Source organism: Opisthocomus hoazin, chromosome 1, assembly GCF_030867145.1.
Source record: "Opisthocomus hoazin isolate bOpiHoa1 chromosome 1, bOpiHoa1.hap1, whole genome shotgun sequence".
NCBI lineage: Eukaryota > Metazoa > Chordata > Aves > Opisthocomiformes > Opisthocomidae > Opisthocomus > Opisthocomus hoazin.
In genome coordinates, this window is record NC_134414.1 from 63,770,422 (window position 1) to 63,787,574 (window position 17,153).

The 17,153-nt window shown below is 41.8% G+C and overlaps 2 protein-coding genes across 2 annotated transcripts in view; one reads left to right on the plus strand and one right to left on the minus strand.

Annotated features, from left to right (window-relative positions):
- The window catches only part of UBAC2 (UBA domain containing 2), a 109,460-nt gene that overhangs the window by 21,156 nt on the left and 71,151 nt on the right, over positions 1-17,153 (plus strand). The window lies entirely within an intron of this gene.
- Positions 897-6,324, minus strand: GPR18 (G protein-coupled receptor 18). Its single transcript, XM_009944669.2, has 2 exons — positions 6,270-6,324; positions 897-2,213 (listed from the first exon to the last, which is right to left on the minus strand). Exon 2 carries the CDS (start codon positions 2,167-2,169, stop codon positions 1,204-1,206), a length of 966 nt encoding a protein of 321 aa, XP_009942971.2. The 5' UTR covers positions 2,170-2,213; positions 6,270-6,324; the 3' UTR covers positions 897-1,203.

A 17,153-nucleotide genomic window follows, 5' to 3' on the forward strand; every position in this document is an offset into this window, starting at 1 on the left:
CATTTCATACTGTTATTTCATATGTTTGTGTTTCAATAATTGAGTGCTAGAGCATGCTACTCCATTTAGTACTTGTATCTGAAGTTTTTAAAGTGTTAAGGTATCTGTTGGTTCAGTTTCGTGTAACATGTATTTGAGATTTCTGCACTTAATGGGAGGTGTACATGTTACAGCAGAACCGTAGACCTTGCAGAGCCTTTGTGGTTAAGCTTCTGACAAGTGAGATCAGCCTCATACAGGCTTCAGTTTCCGTGTGTCGCACACTCGGAGGATGTAATAAAAGCTCTTGGAGTGAGATTTTTAATATTAAACACAATATTAGACTTTTTTTATTTTTACTTTTTTAGTGTGTCTTTTGAAAGTAGCTAAAGGCTGATTTAATAAGGAAGAAAAACAATGTGCTTGATGTTATAAAGATATATTTTTTTTGTAGTGTGTGGGTATTTAAAAGGAGTTGAGAGCTTGAGTAGTGCTGCAGTTACTCATTGTATTTGCTACCTTGAAGTTTGTTGCTGGGACGTAGGCTGCTGGTGTGTCTGGACAAGTTCAGTATTTTCGTCTTTGTAAAAAGTTACTTTGGGCAAGTGTGGGTTGTAATAAATGTGCACATCATACCCACAGGGAACTAATGAACAGTTTGACTATTATACCTTTTGATGGTATTTTTATCTGTGACTGCAGAATGTTGTCAGTTACAAACAAATCTGCATCAAATAAGTTTTTAGTTGAATGAAATGTAAATGTTAGATACATATGCTTTCTCTTTAAGTCATGCTAACATTGATCTTGAAAGAATGAAGCTAATGTTAAAAAGTGTGGGATATACAGGAGTTTCAGGAGCATTTGGTTGTGCAAATATAAAAAATTAATATATACGTTGCATTATAATCCTTCAGTGTTGTCTGCTTTATTATTCTAATAGTCACTTTTTCATGTCTGACAATATTCACAATCATTTGAGATGACAAAAGCATTGGAAAGTTTGACACTGATACTAGGTTTTAGTTAATTTCAGATTTACAAAAGCTGTTGAGCAAATATAAAGAGGTGCAATTATCAATCTGCTTCTGTCATATTTACAGTGCAACAAATATATCTCTTATTTCTGGCTACAGAACATGCTTTGGTGTAGTAAAAATGCTAGAATTCGGAAAAAGAGTCACTTGTTTAGACCAGATAAGTCCCCTGACATTTTTTCTCTTTTTATATCATTTCACTGTTCATATTACTGAGTGATCTTACACTTCCAGTTCGAAAACTTTTCCTGCGCACACTTCGAAGGTAGTTGCGATAAAGGATTACACTAATGACTCTTGCCTGAAATTGTTTAGAAACAATATAGTACAGTATAACATCCAAGCATGTACTGAGATTCATGAGAAAGGTGGTAAAGGCTGCCCAGGGACTGTAAGTTGTGTCCTCATCCTGCAACATCAGGAAGGCGAAGCAAACGTGGAACGGTACAAAGCAGACAAGTACCTGAGCAATCAGAGTAACTATGATTCTTATGGATCTCTCCTTGGCCTTAGGCTTCAGTTTGGATGTCTTGCCACGGATAAAGTTGTAAATAATGACTAGGTAGCACCCCATCATGATGAACAAGGGAATCAAAAAGAAAAATATCAAGCGAGAAAAGTTCAATGTATTTACTTCCTTTAGGTGGATGATATCAAGCATTTTGATGCAGGTGGTGAAATTCAAGGCTTTATCTGGATCAGATTGTAGAAACAGCAGTGGGGATGTTGTTGCGAGGGTCATTACCCAGATTCCAATGCAAGCCAGCACAGCTTTTTTTGTATTTTTTAGTTCTTTGACATGTTTGGGCTGGCAAATAGCCATAAATCTGTCTACGCTGATAAAAGTGAGTAACCACAGAGCAATGGCTGGATAAAATACAGTGAAAGCACTGATAATCCGACAGAATGTATCTCCGAAAGGCCACATTTCTTTCGCGTGGTAGATTATCCGAAAAGGCAAGGAAAATATAAAAATTATGTCAAGTAATGCCACATTTATCATATATACAGTTATAGTTGTTCTCTTCTTGGTAGTGCAGCTGAAAACCCATAGTGCGGTGGCATTCACCAACAATCCCACTGCGAATACAAAACTGTAGAAGACCAGTGATGCAATCCTGTATTCTTCAGGGTGATGATTTCCAGGCATCATATTTTAATCGAATTTAGGAATAGTTGTTGCATTCCATAAATATCCTAAAATATACATAAAATATGAAAAGTTATTCTCAGTCAAATAAAAACTTTTTTAAAAATAAATAAGAAGATTGTATTGTTTAGCTGTGAAAACGTGCTGGCTTTGTTGCTTTTTCTGACTGCAGACACTTTATTGTGTTCTGAAGGAAGTACCTGTACTGTCAGACTTACGAGAAATAGAATTTATAAGCTTGTTTTAATTAATTATTTTTAATTACTTTAGAGATTTCTTATACAAGGAATCAAAAAGTCAGGATTGACCAGCTACTTTGAGTGTGCTTCAGTAGCTGATAATTAGATTGAAACAGCTGTAATTGAGATAAGAGAGCTGTTTTGGTGGATGAAAAGCTGGACACGAGCTGACAATGTGTGCTCAGAGCCCAAAGAGCCAACATTATCCTGGGCCGCATCAAATGCAGCGTGGGCAGCAGGTTGAGGGAGGTGATTCTGCCCGTCTACTCCACTCTGGTGAGACCTCACCTGGAGTCCTGTGTCCAGCTCTGGAGCCCTCAGCACAGGAAAGACATGGACCTGTTGGACCGGGTCCAGAGGAGGCCACGAAAATGATCCAAGGGCTGGAGAACCTCTCCTGTGAGGAAAGGCTGAGCGAGTTGGGGTCGTTCAGCCTGGAGAAGAGAAGGCTGCGGGGAGAACTTATTGCGGCCTTCCGATACTTAAAGGGGGTTTAGAAGAAAGGTGGGGAAAATATTTTCAGCAGGGCTTGTTGCAAAAAGACAAGGAGTAATGGCTTTAAACTAAGGGAGGGTATATTTAGGCTGGATATAAGGAAGAAATTTTTTACCATAGGGATGGTGAAATACTGGCACGGGTTGTCCAGAGAGGTGGTAGACACCTCATCCCTGGAAACATTCAAGGCCAGGTTGGACAGCGCTCTGAGCAACCTGGTCTAGCGGAAGATGTCCCTGCTCACTGCGGGGGGGTTGGGCTAGATGACCTTTAAAGGTCCCTGCCAACTCAGACTACGCTATGATTCTATGATTTTCTAAAGAAAATATTTCTTCAAGTTGTCCCTCTTGAAAAGTTAATGACTGCAACTAATTACAAAAATAAATAAGTGAGCATGGCGTGCGGCGATATTTTATCTGTGTAGGAACTACTTAGCTCCCAAAAGAATGGGTTCATGCTGTTGCTCATAAAAAACACTAAAAAGCTATCTTAATAGCTACATAGCTTCTAATGCAGTATTTAATCCCAGGGCATCAGAACCAACCAGCTGATATATGAGTGAGATTAATAGATTGGTAGACTTCCTACTTAAAAAAGTAGAAAGATGAGAGGCAGCGCAGTCTCTGACCGGGGCGTGTGTGAACAGTATTTTTTGGGGGAAAAAGTTGCTGGCTGGTAGTCAGCTGCTCCAGAGCACAGTTGTGTTGCTTCTCTCAGCTTCTTGATCATAGGAGTTGGACATCTGAAATGTCATTATGCAGACTCGGGTGGTGAGAGCTGAAAGAGATGATCCCCTGCTTTACCTGGAGCCATTTGAGGATGGCAGACCTTACTTGGTGTTTTCATGGGTGCCTTGGTTAACCTGCACCCCCCCACACTTCCCTAGCTCTTGCTGTGGTCACAGTTTCATGACTTTGTGTGGGAGGGTTCCTCTTGTTTGGCCTTTTACCCAACTCTGTGGTGGCTTTGTGAAGAGGAGAAGAAGGAAAGAGTTCGTTGTTTGTCTGAGCTTCCCGCTTGTGACAGACAGCCAAGTAACTTCTATAGTACCAGTTAGGCACCAAAACTGTTCACAAGAGCAGAAGAGTGCATAGTTCTGTGTGTTTTATCTCCAAAAGTGGAGAATGCATTAAAAAAAAGTTTATTGTTACTGCTCATCTGGTTTGTGCTTTCACCGCCATGTTACTAGCTCCTTTTTTCAGAGGTACAGGAATACACAGTGGATTGAGCAAGTGTTTATTAGTCTAGCGTCCTGGTTCGACACTGGCAAATATCTACTGCTGTTGAGAAGAGTGTCCATGGAGTAACTAACTGAAGTATGACCTATTAAATCTTTCTTCGGGTTAGTTTCTGCCTTGAAATCTGAAGTTTGGACTTCTGATTTTAGAATCATAGATTTGTTTAGGTTGGAGGAGACCTTCAAGATCAAGTCCAACCATTAACCCAATGCTGCCAAGTCCACTACTAAACCACGTCCCTAAGTGGCACATCTACAATTATGGATACAAATATCTAGCCCTAAACTTTTGCCTCAAAGCTTTTTTTTTTTTTGCTGTACAGAACAAAAAGGTATGTTTTCTGATCAGATGAGGTCATTAGAACATGTAACAGAATTTGTTTTGTACGGGAAAAGCTATGCATGTAATACTGACAAAAAAGAGGTTTGGAGGGCATCTATATGAATACCTCTAAAAGACCTCATTTTGTGAAGAACACTCAAAATAAAGTAATTAAAGAGTGGTAGCAGACCTTATTGAAAAGTAGATGGTATGTGCTTGAAAGAATTTTTGTAGCATGTGCCTGTAGCATAGTTTAAATATTATCTGGCATACTGTCCCACTTTTATTACAGTTGCATAAAATTGTCCAAATGTTGCTTAATACACCCCACCCCTGTACATTTGAAGTGTTTTTTTTGTCTTTTGTCTGTTTTTTTTCTCTCTTGCTAGTGGTTGTGTATGACATAGTACATGACTACCTATCTCAAGATCCTGACTGATTTAGCAGGTGAATTGAATAGTAATGTATAAGATAGGTAGAAGAATTAGTTATTTATAGATGAACGTTAATAAACAGCATGGATTTTGGTTTTGGTTTTGCTCTGCTCTCCTTTGGACTTGCAGTGACTGTAATCGTTTCTGGTCAGGTCCTGTTTCCAAAATAACCGGTAGGCTGCTGTTGATGGGAAGACAGGAAGCTGAGTCTGGCCTGAGCTTCTGTCAGGAAAATTTGTGGTTCCATGCCCTGTTTGCTGGTTATTTCAAGTTTATGCTAGTTTTGAGCAAAACGGGGGTTTTTTTGTTTCGTTGTTGAAGACACTGTTTCTAAACTTGGTGCATTTAAATGCATGTCAATGTTATAATTATTTATAATTATTTGTAATTATTATAAAGTATTTCTCCTAAATTTAATTTTTAAAAATCTAAAATTTGACATTTATGTAGGTAAGAAATAATGAGATTTTTTTAAAGGTGTGTGCTTACCTATCTGCGTTTACACACGAATGCAGGTTTTCTGCGTTTTCATCAGTATTTGTCTGCATGGGGTTCAAGCTGATTTCTCCCAGGTCAGCCCAAGCGGATCTTTGGGTGGATGGTTTTGCTCTAGTTGCCATTTTCCATAATGGGAACATTTACTTACTGGTATTGATTAAAGCACTTGCTGAAGAGACCCTGGAGTCACTGTTTCTGGATGTCTGTATCTATTATTTCTGAATGATTACTCTGATGTTGGTTCGTATGTTTTATCAATCTGTTTTAATTTTTTAATAATGGCTGAGGTCTTGAATGTCTAAGGTGAATTGTGAAGCACATCTAGGTGCTGTGAGCGAGAACAAAGACTTTCAGAACAAAATCAGAATTAAATCTATTCCTCCAGGTTCTTACTATGAGTTAGGTGACAGTGGCACCATTTAAAGGACTCTGTGTATATCTGTCTTCTCAGTCCCCTTCTTTTTCTTTGGCTGTCCCTTACATTTGCTTGCGTTTCCCTGAGGAGGACATGGCTTTTAGTGAAGCACAGAGAGACCAAGCAACAAGATCTTCTCCTGGTTTCAGTTTAATGAAAACAAACATTTTTCCTGTAATGATAACGTACTTACCAATGCTTTTAGTTATTGCATATTTTAAAATTTATTGTTAAAATCCTAAACAACAGTATTTATGGTATTATGCTTTTACAAATGCAGTGGTTTTGCTTTAAATGGTATTTATAGAATGATACTTTGGAAGTGCATTGAAGAATTAAATTTCTTTTCATTAGGTCTAGAATAAGTGCCCATGTTCAGCTTCTGATGAAAGAAGTCTATCTTAGCTACATACATAAACATCCAAATTACTTTGTTAACGTAGCATAATAGATTGTTACTCACCTCTTGTGAACTACAGAGTTTCTTCAGATGTGTTCCTTTCATAGCCCCAAATCTGTAGAAGGTTTAGACTTCCTCTTCTCTGCTCAGCTTCACTTAGCTGAAATAGCTCCTCTTCGCAGGCAGGAAACAATGACGCAGTCAAGCCAGTTCCGAGCTTTTATTGGTCGTACTTAAAAGTATCTTGCTCGTATTTCACATACATGTGGTGTCTGTGAACTGATATTTCTAGTACCTTTGAGCAGGCAAGCTTTTATAGTATTTCCAGTGTGGTCAAACTGGGCTGTTGTACTATGTATCTTTTAAAAATACCGTTTAAAATGTTTGTGGTATAATGAAAACGTATTTTTGGTTGACGTTTACATGCAAAGGTATCTGCAAGAATATGCATCTTGGTTATGCAAAAGTTTCTAATAAGCACAAAGTAAATGTATTTTCTGTAGAGTGTAGTCTTTTCTTTTTGTGGAAATCCCCATTTTATTTATATTGCATTGGATAGTAGTCAGTCTGAAAGTGACAGAAACTCACTACATTTAAAATGAGAAGTTTGATTCACTTGAATACACAGCTTCATTTATGCCTGTACTTACCATATTTTATTAACACATCAATGTTTCTATATTTCATTTGCTGTGTAAAACGATAACATGTCTATTTAAGAGCTTTGCAGGAAAATGCTGTATGAAAAGAGATTTTAGTCTCTATTAAAATAGAATAAAATCTCTGAACTGTGTCACTGCAACAGGCATCTGGTGGAATGAGAGTATTCACAAAGGGTAATAGGTGAAGAAGTCTAATTTCCTATGTTTTCTCTTTGTCAACTCAGAAAAAGATCCAACCTTTGGAAGAGCTGTTCAGAGAAGATCATTCCAAATTCTCTGGAGAGTGCTCGTTAGCTCCAAGTCTCTGGTCATCAGTGTTTGGGACATTGAAGCACAATATGGAGAGTTTGTTGCCTCTTGTGGCCTCCATTTTCACCCTCCCAAATGAGAGAGATGCGTGTTGAGGAAGGGAACAGTAATTTTTCAGTCTCCTCCTGGCATGCAGTCAGGAATTTGCCAGGATGTGCACGTGGTCCCAGAAGCAACAAAGTCCTGCACGTCAGGTGTAGCCAGAATCAGGTTTGTGGGGACATCTTTCTTCACTGACTGTAAAAGTGATGTAGGTAGGTGATCCTCACTTAGTGCTAAAGATAACGTCTGTGAAAAATTCCCTCTCTGCTGGAGTTGTGTAATCTGTCTCAGTTGAATGGGTTTGTGGTAGTGCGTAGGTATTTGCGTAGGTCAGTGTGATGGGTGATCACAGAGAAGGGCGGGGGGGTATGGTTTTCAGTGTGTAGATTAGTAATATCTTTAAATATTTGGTCTTTCCTGTTTAGGTGAACTAATACCAAACTGATTTTTGTGATTGTTCCAAAGGCCTCTTAAATGCAATGGGCTACAAATCTTACCCATACCATCCTATAGAAATATAAATCTGTTGAAAAATGCTTAATATTTTAGGATGAAGTAGTATCTTAAAATGACTAACCAGTGTTGACAATTCTTCAGTGGCTTTATCATTAGCAAAACAACTCTGGAGCATGCTCCAGCGGGATGAGTTACTCATACTGTTTTGAAGTTTAGTGAAAGCTCATTGAAATTCAGTGACATGTATATTTCTAAAAGGTTTCAAAGGTTTGAAAAAGAGTGTGTAGCTCTTGGAAGAGAATAACTAAGCTTTTGAACTCTTCTAGGCAAGAGTACTTTATTTTTAGTAAATGATGTGCAGAAGTCTGAAGGTCCTTTCGAGCCTGAACTGCGCTGTGGATGTACCGAAACAAGCAAGTGGATAGACAGTTCACCACTTAGCTAAGGAGGGAGTACCAACTTCATCCTGGATTTGGGTGGAAGCTAGCCGGATGTTGAGGCTGGGGTCAGAAAAGGCCTGTGCAGCTAACTGCTTCTGGGCTTGCTGCCTGCTTGGGGTAGGGTCGGGAGGGTGAGGTTTCGTGGCTGTGTCTCATTTTGTCTGAAGAGAGCAGCTGAGGTCTTGACACTGCAGGGGAGGTCAGCTGGAATCAAGCCACACTTCTAACTCAGCGGCATACGCAGGCAGATAACAGCAGCCCAGCGGAGTTCCCTGGCACTTTTGCCATCCAGCTGGTTTGCCATAGCGTGTGCGTGTCTGTCGGTCTGCATTCTGCTTTCGGCAGTCTGCCTGGGGGAGCGAGACAGCCAAAGAGGCCTTCCCCCTGCGCGTGGAGGGGCAGCTCTCTGGCAGCCGTGTGCTGAAGGGAGGTGTTTGCACCACTGGCAAATGAGTGCTCCTCCTTGCCGAGGTGCTTAGGTTGGCTGCAGCTGCAGGGCGATAAATGTTTGGACGTGAACACCCCAGCGAAAAGTTGCGCTAATCGTGGTTTGCAAGAGGCAGTGGGCCGCTGCGCTGTGCTGCATTCCCCTGGCGCTTCGGTTTGTGTTGTAGGAAGCACCTGACTCTATTTTTGTTTTCTGCTCCTTCTGTACTGTTTTATCGGCTAGAGATGAGTGTCTTGCATTGGTTTCCCTCAGATGGGTGAGTACTTCCACCACTCCAGCTTTTACTGAAATAAATGCTCGGTTCCCTCCAGGGTCTTTTTCTTGCTATTGTGAAGTGTGGGGAGTAAAGATGATGATTTGAGTTGTGTTATGTTGCGTTAAAGCTGGGTTTGAGTAGTTAAAAGCTAAGCCAATGTACTTCACGGCTGAGGACACGGCAGAGCACATGTGTGGTCTGTTAGGGTGCCTTCGCTAGCTGGTGGTAAGCCTTAAAAGAAATGAGCTTGATCACTTGCAACAATGTGAAAGTGCGGTACTGAAGGGGTTGTCCTCAATGCTGTTGCTTTTTAGCTGGGTCTTTCAGTGGTTTAGTCATGGTACTGAGAAGTACGTTTTGCCTGTCCACTTACCGTGTAATGTGAGCTTTGTCCAGCTGATACAGAGAAGTTCTGCATGCGGAGGGGCAGAAGGATCATCCTCTGCTGCAGTTTGGTGAAGATCAGGCTTGAACTTGTCTTCTCCTTCTTCCGAACTCTTCATCATTTGGATCTTTTGAAAAGAAAGAAGTGAAGCTTCTTGCACAGTCCGGTGCACGAGTGGTGCAGGAAGCAGCTCTCCCATGTGTCAGTTTGTTAACTTACCAGCTCGCTGTTGTGGGTGAGTTCACATGCATTTTTGGGTTACTGTTTTCAACCTTGATGAAATTGTGCTAACAGTTTTATTCCTGTATTGTGTTGTACCATAGTGAAGGTTTAAGAATAGACTGCTGGTTAAAAGTTGCCATGGCACGGAATGCATAAACTTACTGCAATTGTTTCCAGGTTTGCCATGTGCTTGTTACTCAGAGGCTGTGTCGTGGCATAGCTGTCCCTCCTTTCCCACTCCTCAGCCTGCGAATGCATATAAGTGCTGTGTGCAGCAGAGCTGAAGAAATGGGAAACAGAGCAGCTGAAGAGGACTGCAGCCTAGTTAGCCATGCCTGACATGTCCTAATTACTGTCATGCTTTGCTTCCTCTGCTGTGTTTTGCTAGAAGTCAGTATGGTTTGAGGAGCGAGTTCCTGATTTTTTGTTTTAAAAAAAATCAGTAATGAAATTGACATTCCATATTTCTCCTGGGGTGTTTGGCTTTTTTCCCCTGCTTCTCTTGTACAGTCAGGACACACCTGCATCACTAAATACCCTAAAAATATACAGGGCATCTGACCTGCAGTTCAGCTGTTAAGCAGCATCAGTCTTTGAAGGAAGCAATACCTGAAAAATGAAATGAAAGTTGCATCTCGAAGATGTCTGAGAGTGGGGTAGTGGACTAGAGACAGTGGTTTATTACGCCGCAGCAATCTCAGAGTGTAGGTAGTCTAATATTAGCTCATGGCAAATACCAACACAGCTCCATGCTTGTTGATGAACCCACATTGCCTTTGGCAGATTTCTTAAAAAGTTGTGTCTGTGTTCTGCTTTCCACCTGTGTGCTGTTGTGTTGGGAAGCAGCTTTTTTTTCCCAGAAGTAGAGATTCTCGTGACGAATATTTCATAGTTGTTTAAAACCTGCATGAATACGCAGCTGCTTTTCTTTATTTTTTGAATCTATATGGATTGTCAAGAGGTGTGCATTGTGAGGAGCTATGCAATGAGTTGTTCCAGTCTGGAAGTGTCTAGGAGAGCTTTTTCCTTATTGAGTATGTGATGTGTGATATTTTTACTATTAAACTGCTCTTAAAAGTCTCAGGTGCGTAGGAGTACTGTTCTGAAACTTGATATGCCTCCCAGGGATAGAGTTAATGCTTGAAGAGAAATGAATTTATAGGGAGCTGCTTATACTTAGATTCTTTTGAATAAGTTTCATGCAGAAATAGGGAAAACCATTCTGACTTCTCCAGTGTTCAGGATCTTGGACAACCTCTGCTCAGTTACTAGCCTGGGTATGTATAATCAGAAATTAAATAATGAAAATTTATGACATATGCTTTAGCATGCTAATGAAGTGTTTAATCAAAAGTACCTGAAGAGAGAGTGAGCTGTGCAAGCGTTTGAACTAGAATAAGCACTGTCCTTTAAATTCAGGGGCACCTTGGAGTGTGTGGCATTCCTGTGTGTGGTGCCCAGCCCTGGCAGGCAGTTGCTTTGATGAAGTGACAGGCTTCTAACGTTGTTCTGCCCGTACCACCTGTCTCTGGCACAGATTAACAAACATGGTAATGTGTTGAGGTTGTGAAGCTTGGTGTGCTGCGGTGGAGCTGAGCTGACATGAGAGGGAGCGTTCAGGATGGTAAAGAGGCCGGTGTAATCCAGACCAGGACACAGCAGCTCAATTCATAGAATCATAGAATCATAGAAAGTTTTGGGTCGGAAGGGACCCCTAGAGGTCATCTAGTCCAACCCCCCAGCAGTGAGCAGGGACACTGCTAACTAGATCAGGTTGCTCAGAGCCCTGTCCAACCTGGTCTTGAATGTTTCCAGGGATGGGGCCTCCACTACCTCTCTGGGCAACCCGTTCCACTGTTTCACCACCCTCACTGTAAAGAATTTCTTCCTTCTATCCAGCCTAAACCTACTCTGTTTTAGTTTAAAACCATTACCCCTCATCCTGTCGCTGTTGTCTCTACTAAAAAGATTGTCCCCATCTTTCCTATAGGCTCCCTTTAAGTACTGAAAGGCTGCAATCGGGTCTCCCTGCAGCCTTCTCTTCTCCAGGCTGAACAAGCCCAACTCTCTCAGCCTGTCCTCATAGGAGAGGTGCTCCAGCCCTCGGATCATTTTTGTAGCCCTAATTCCTGCCGCACAGCAGTGTATCTGGTTAGTTGGGATCTCTGCAGGGCAGCGTTGCTTGGTGTGTAAGCTCGGTGCTGTCCTTGGAACAGAGAAGTTGGGTGTGAGTGTGCTCAGTGCACCTGGATGCTGGGACAAGGCCAGCTGATGCTGTGAGCTGGCAAAGGAAGGCAGCAGAGCTGGCTGCGAGCAGATGATTTCAGAGAAGTCACTATCTTTGCAGCTACAGAGCTGGATTCTGACAGGGGACTCTACACTTTCTGACCAACTATTCAACTACAGAAAAAAAAATATATTTTACACACACACATGAAGTTTAAAGGGAAGGAGCTGAAAATCCTGAGCTTTATCATGACAAGAAGCCTAGCAGAATAAGGCAGGGCATAGATTTGAAGTTCAACAATTTAAGCAGCAGTCTTCCTCCTGTAGATACTGTGTTGGTAAAGATGGCTTTTAGAGAGGATGGGCCAGTGGACCTGCACTGGGACTTGAGTACCTCATTTTCTCTGCCACTTTCATCCTTTGCCTCCAAATCATTCTGTCTGTCAATGCATTTTTATTTTTGTCCTAGAATATCTGGGGCATTGCTTTCATTTGCTTGTAACTGAACTCTGTGCTGTGTGGGCCACCAAATGCATAGGACTTACCCAAACTGCAGAAACAAGAGGGAGTGCAAAGCTTGTTTTGAACAAGGTGCAGTAGAGGAAGAAAGGGCAGTAAAGATGATGGGGTGTTGGACATCTCTGTATTTCTTCTTCTTTTTAATTTGACAGCATATGGAGGTAGCCATAAGAACTGTACCAGCAGCCTATGGCTCACAGTGCTCATTACTATCTAAGGTGATGTATGTTGTTTCTAAGACAACAGGGCCTAAACTGTCACAGTTATTGGATGAGTGCTTGGTGTCGTATCTTTTAGTATTGATCCTGAATCTGGCTTCTCTTTGCTGCCAGACAGTTCCTGGCCCAGCGCTTTTACTGCCCGGTGCTAAGATCTCTGACATTTGAAAATGGGTTTTAGCCTCCAAGAAGAAACAGTTTTGTGAAACGTGTTTTGAGCTCTCCTGTGGTGAAGACTAATTACTGCATCAATGCTGCCATCTACGGATCTTTAGCTAGCATAGCAACAGATCTTTGGAACAGCAGAAAACAGGTACAAGGTCGTTCACTTACATACCTGCACTACTTAGCCAGTTGTGCAGGAAAACTGGTTATGAAGAGTTAAAACCACTTTGACTCCCCTATGGAAGTACCACATGGCGTGGAAGCTTTGATCATTCCTGTAGTTGTAGAAGTGCAAATTCTGTTGTTGCTTAAAGAGTTACATTTCACAAAGGTCTCCCCCGTGCATTTCTTTTTGAACAACAAGATACAATTCTGAGACTGAGTTGTAAGCGAAGACTATTTTACTGTGTATGGTCCAAATTTACCCTGAAAAAGTGAAGAATTAGAAGACACCTAGTGGGGGAAGGAGAAGGAGGACTGAAGGTAACATTTGCCATTCTTCTTCTGGCTTTATTGTATAACACAAGGATAAAAAATAAAAATTAAGCACCCTGTATTTTCAAAGCCACTCACCTCCCGATCTTGTTGTATTTTGTTTGTCTGATATGTCTCTATCAAAATAAGACACAATAGCAACAACTTTCTCACCACAGTGCTTCATTTTTCTGAAGAAGTGGGTGTTTGTGTTCTAAAAGTTTTATGATTAAATTATTTCATGAAAGTAAACAATGCCTTCTTTCCTATGTGGGAATAGGGGGCCTCCTTTTTAACTTAATAGTTGACCCCTGAAAGTTATTTTCAGTCTACATGTGGATGATCAACTCTAAGAAAATCATATTTTCTTTCTGTCTTTACTGGCAGCTTGTGGTTTTTTCACCCTTTCTCTTCCTCTTTCAGGAAGTAGCAACATCTTGTTTGTTCCTCATGTTCAGCCATAGTAAAGGAAGACAGGGATGTGGAAGTCCCTTTGGAATTTAAAAGGAAATCCTGCATCTAATTCTAGATGTCTGTGCCAAACAATTCTGTACAAATGATCATTTTGGCTATTGTTTGCAAATTGGCTTATTGTCAGTGGTGCCCCATGTTATTTCATCTGAAGGAAAACAATCCTGAAGTAGTCATTACATCCTAGAAACATCAGTTGTCTGCTGTCTGTAGAAGTTCTGCTATGAGCATGGATTGTTACAATGTTTTTGTCTTAAGGGTCGCACAAGGGATGAAATATCCCCCTCCCTCATGGAATGAACTGCCTCCATTCCAATGATGGTCTATTTACCTCTCTTCCCTCTCCTTGTATTTGTAGGGCAGCTAATTACTTAATTGGGGTGGGGAAATAGGAAGAAAAATGGATTAATAATTCTTCAATGAAGTCGGAGATGTTATTACTATGAGGAGATACTGTGTCATGTCTTTTTGCAAAATAAAGAGTGTATGAATACTCTCTTAGGACAAAGAGGAGAAGGGTAATTGAGTAACTTCACAAAGGAGGCCTTGCTGTGACTGATGCGTGGTGCTTAAAACTCCTCTTGATTTACCAAAGGAATGGACAGAAGTTGGTTCAGTAATTTTAGTGGTTTTCTGAGAAGGCACAATTGTATGGCTGAGACTTTAAAAAATACACGTGAGAGAGAGAACAGTGTATATAATTAGTAAAAAACCTAACATGGTTGCTTCACTAAAAAATTAAGAAATTAGAATGTCTGTTTTTCAGGATTAAAAGACTTTGCAGACTTTCTGTATAATAACAAGATTTTTTGGTTTGACTTTCTTTTAAAATTTCCTCTTTGCTTTTATTTTATGCTTACCGAATACTCTGCTTTTGTTTAGTCATCACTTTGCTTCAGACACCTTGGTCTGTAGTTGTGAAAAAGGATTATATGGTGGTCTTAATGGGGAAGTATTTTTTGCAAAGAAATCACTTCTCTGCTACAGCTTTTCTATTTTGTTTCTATTTTGTCATGAACAAGCTAAACAATTTCCTGCCAGCAGCTCGACCCTTGGGTTACTTACAGAGCTCTCCTTGAAAAAAGACAAGAGGAGCTACAGCCACAAATCAAAAGGAGGTGTGAAGAGTGTCTTGGCAAAAAAACCCCAGAATTGTGGGAAGCATTTTAATTTTCAAGCATTGTGAAGTAAATGAAACTGTATGAATAACATAAACATTAAAACCTCTCTTTGCTAGTCCTTAGCCTTTAAAGACAAGTTATGATGTCTGTTTTACATCTGTTAAAATGTACTAATTACAAGGTGGTAAGTTATGAGTTGGCTCAGCCAAAAAATAATGAATAATATTTACTGTAGAAGAGGACTGAGGGGTAGCCAGTTACTAGACTGTTCTACAGAATTGCCCGCAAGATCTTGAACAGCAGATATACGAGTCCCATTTCAGTAGTTAGTTCAAACTTATTGTCACCACCATGAAAATAGGTCATAATCAATAAGGCAAAAACGGCTTATGTGCTTTGCAATGTAGGTCATCATGAATTGCCATACTTTGGCTCCATTCTGCCCAAGCTTTACGCTAAATACAGATCCTGATAAAAGATCAGGCTTCACCAAGGGCAAATCGTGCCTGACCAACGTGGTATCCTTCTATGACAGGGTTGCAGCGTTGGTGGACAAAGGGCAGGCAACTGACATCATCTACCTGGACTTGTGCAAGGCATTCGACACTGTCCCGCATGATGTCCTTGTCCCTAAATTGGAAGGACATGAATTTGACAGATAGACAACTCGTTGGGTAAGGAACTGGCTCGATGGACACACTGGAAGAGTTGCAGTCAATGGCTCGATGTCCAGGTGGAGAGCAGTGACGAGTGGTGTGCCTCAGGGATCGGTGCTGTTCAGTCTTTATCGGTGACATGGACAGTGGGACTAAGTGCACCCTCAGCAAGTTTGCTGATGACACCAAGCTGTGTGGTGTGGTTGACACGCTGGAGGGAAGGGATGCCATTCAGAGGGACCTTGACAGGCTGGAGAGGTGGGCCTGCGTGAACTGCATGAAGTTCAACAAGGCCAAGTGCAAGGTCCTGCACGTGGGTCAGGGCAATCCCAAACACAAGTACAGGCTGGGCGGAGAGTGGCTTGAGAGCAGCCCCGAGGAGAAGGACTTGGGGGTACTGGTGGATGAGAAGCTCAACATGAGCCAGCAATGTGCTCTTGCAGCCCAGAAAGCCAGCCGTATCCTGGGCCGCATCAAGAGAAGAGTGGCCAGCAGGTTGAGGGAGGGGATTCTGCCCCTGTACTCCGCTCTCGTGAGACCCCACCTGGAGTCCTGTGTCCAGCTCTGGGGCCTCCAACATAGGAAGGACATGGAACTGTTGGAGCAGGTCCAGAGGAGGGCCACGAAGATGATCCGAAGGCTGGAGCACCTCTGCTATGAGGACAGGCTGAGAGAGTTGGGGCTGTTCAGCCTGGAGAAGAGAAGGCTCCGGGCTGACCTCGTAACAGCCTTCCAGTACCTGAAGGGGCCTACAGGAAGGATGGAGAGGGGCTTTTCACAAGGGTGTGTAGTGATAGGACAAGGGGGGACAGCTTTAAACTAAAAGAGGGCAGATTTAGATTAGATATTAGGAAGAAATTCTTCACCGTGAGGGTGGTGAGGCACTGGCACAGGTTGCCCAGAGAAGCTGTGGCTGCCCCCTCCCTGGAAGTGTTCAAGGCCAGGTTGGATGGAGCTCTGAGCAACCTGGTCTAGTGGAAGATGTCCCTGCTCATGGCAGGGGGGTTGAACTCAAATGATCTTTAAGGTCTCTTCCAACCCTTTCTATTCTATGATTCTATGATCATTGTTCAGTTCTTAAATCAGCGGTGAGCTGGGAGTGAAGATCCTCTTCAGCCCATCACGTAATGTGGTGTTGCCCTTGGGTTTCTTAGGTGTGGACTGGATATGCATGGTATGTGGGATCGGGAAGGTGGAGAGAAGCGGGGCCTCTGTGCTGGAATATGGGAATTCATAGCATGGTGGGGCATCAGATGTCGGAAGCTGGTGGGAAAGGCTGAAGCTCTCATTCGCCTATGGTGCCCACTTCTGCCTTCCCAGCACACACAGTTGTCACGTAGTCAATCTCGTCTGTGCAAATGGTTCTGGGAGGCTGGTGCTACCCTGTGCCTCTCTCTGAAACAGATGACGTTATGGAAGTCATAAGTTCAGGTAGGACTTGCACACTTTAAAAAGAAAGTATTTCTCACATGAAATGAGAATGGCTGCCAAACCAACCATGTTCAAAAACAATTGAAATCATAACTCTTTGAATTCAGGTGCTTAACATACCAGGGTCCTGGATCACTGCTGATAAAATGTGTTTTCTCTAAGGAAGAAGTTTGCAAAATGACAATGTATGTGATAGATACAGAGGTTGAAGCTAGTCTCCGTTACAAGTTGGACCATTCCCAGCATAACGTTCCTCTTTTGAGGCTGTATATGTCTCAAGGGCCTATCTTAAATGAAGTTGCTGGCTTTTCTTGGTTCAGTAGAGCGGCTCACAAACAGCAACTTACCCAAATAAGTGTCGAGTTCCTTAACAACTGCTAGACAGCTCTCTACACTTTTGATTCATAAAGATTGAGCTGACCTTCATAGAAACAGGAGTTTGATTG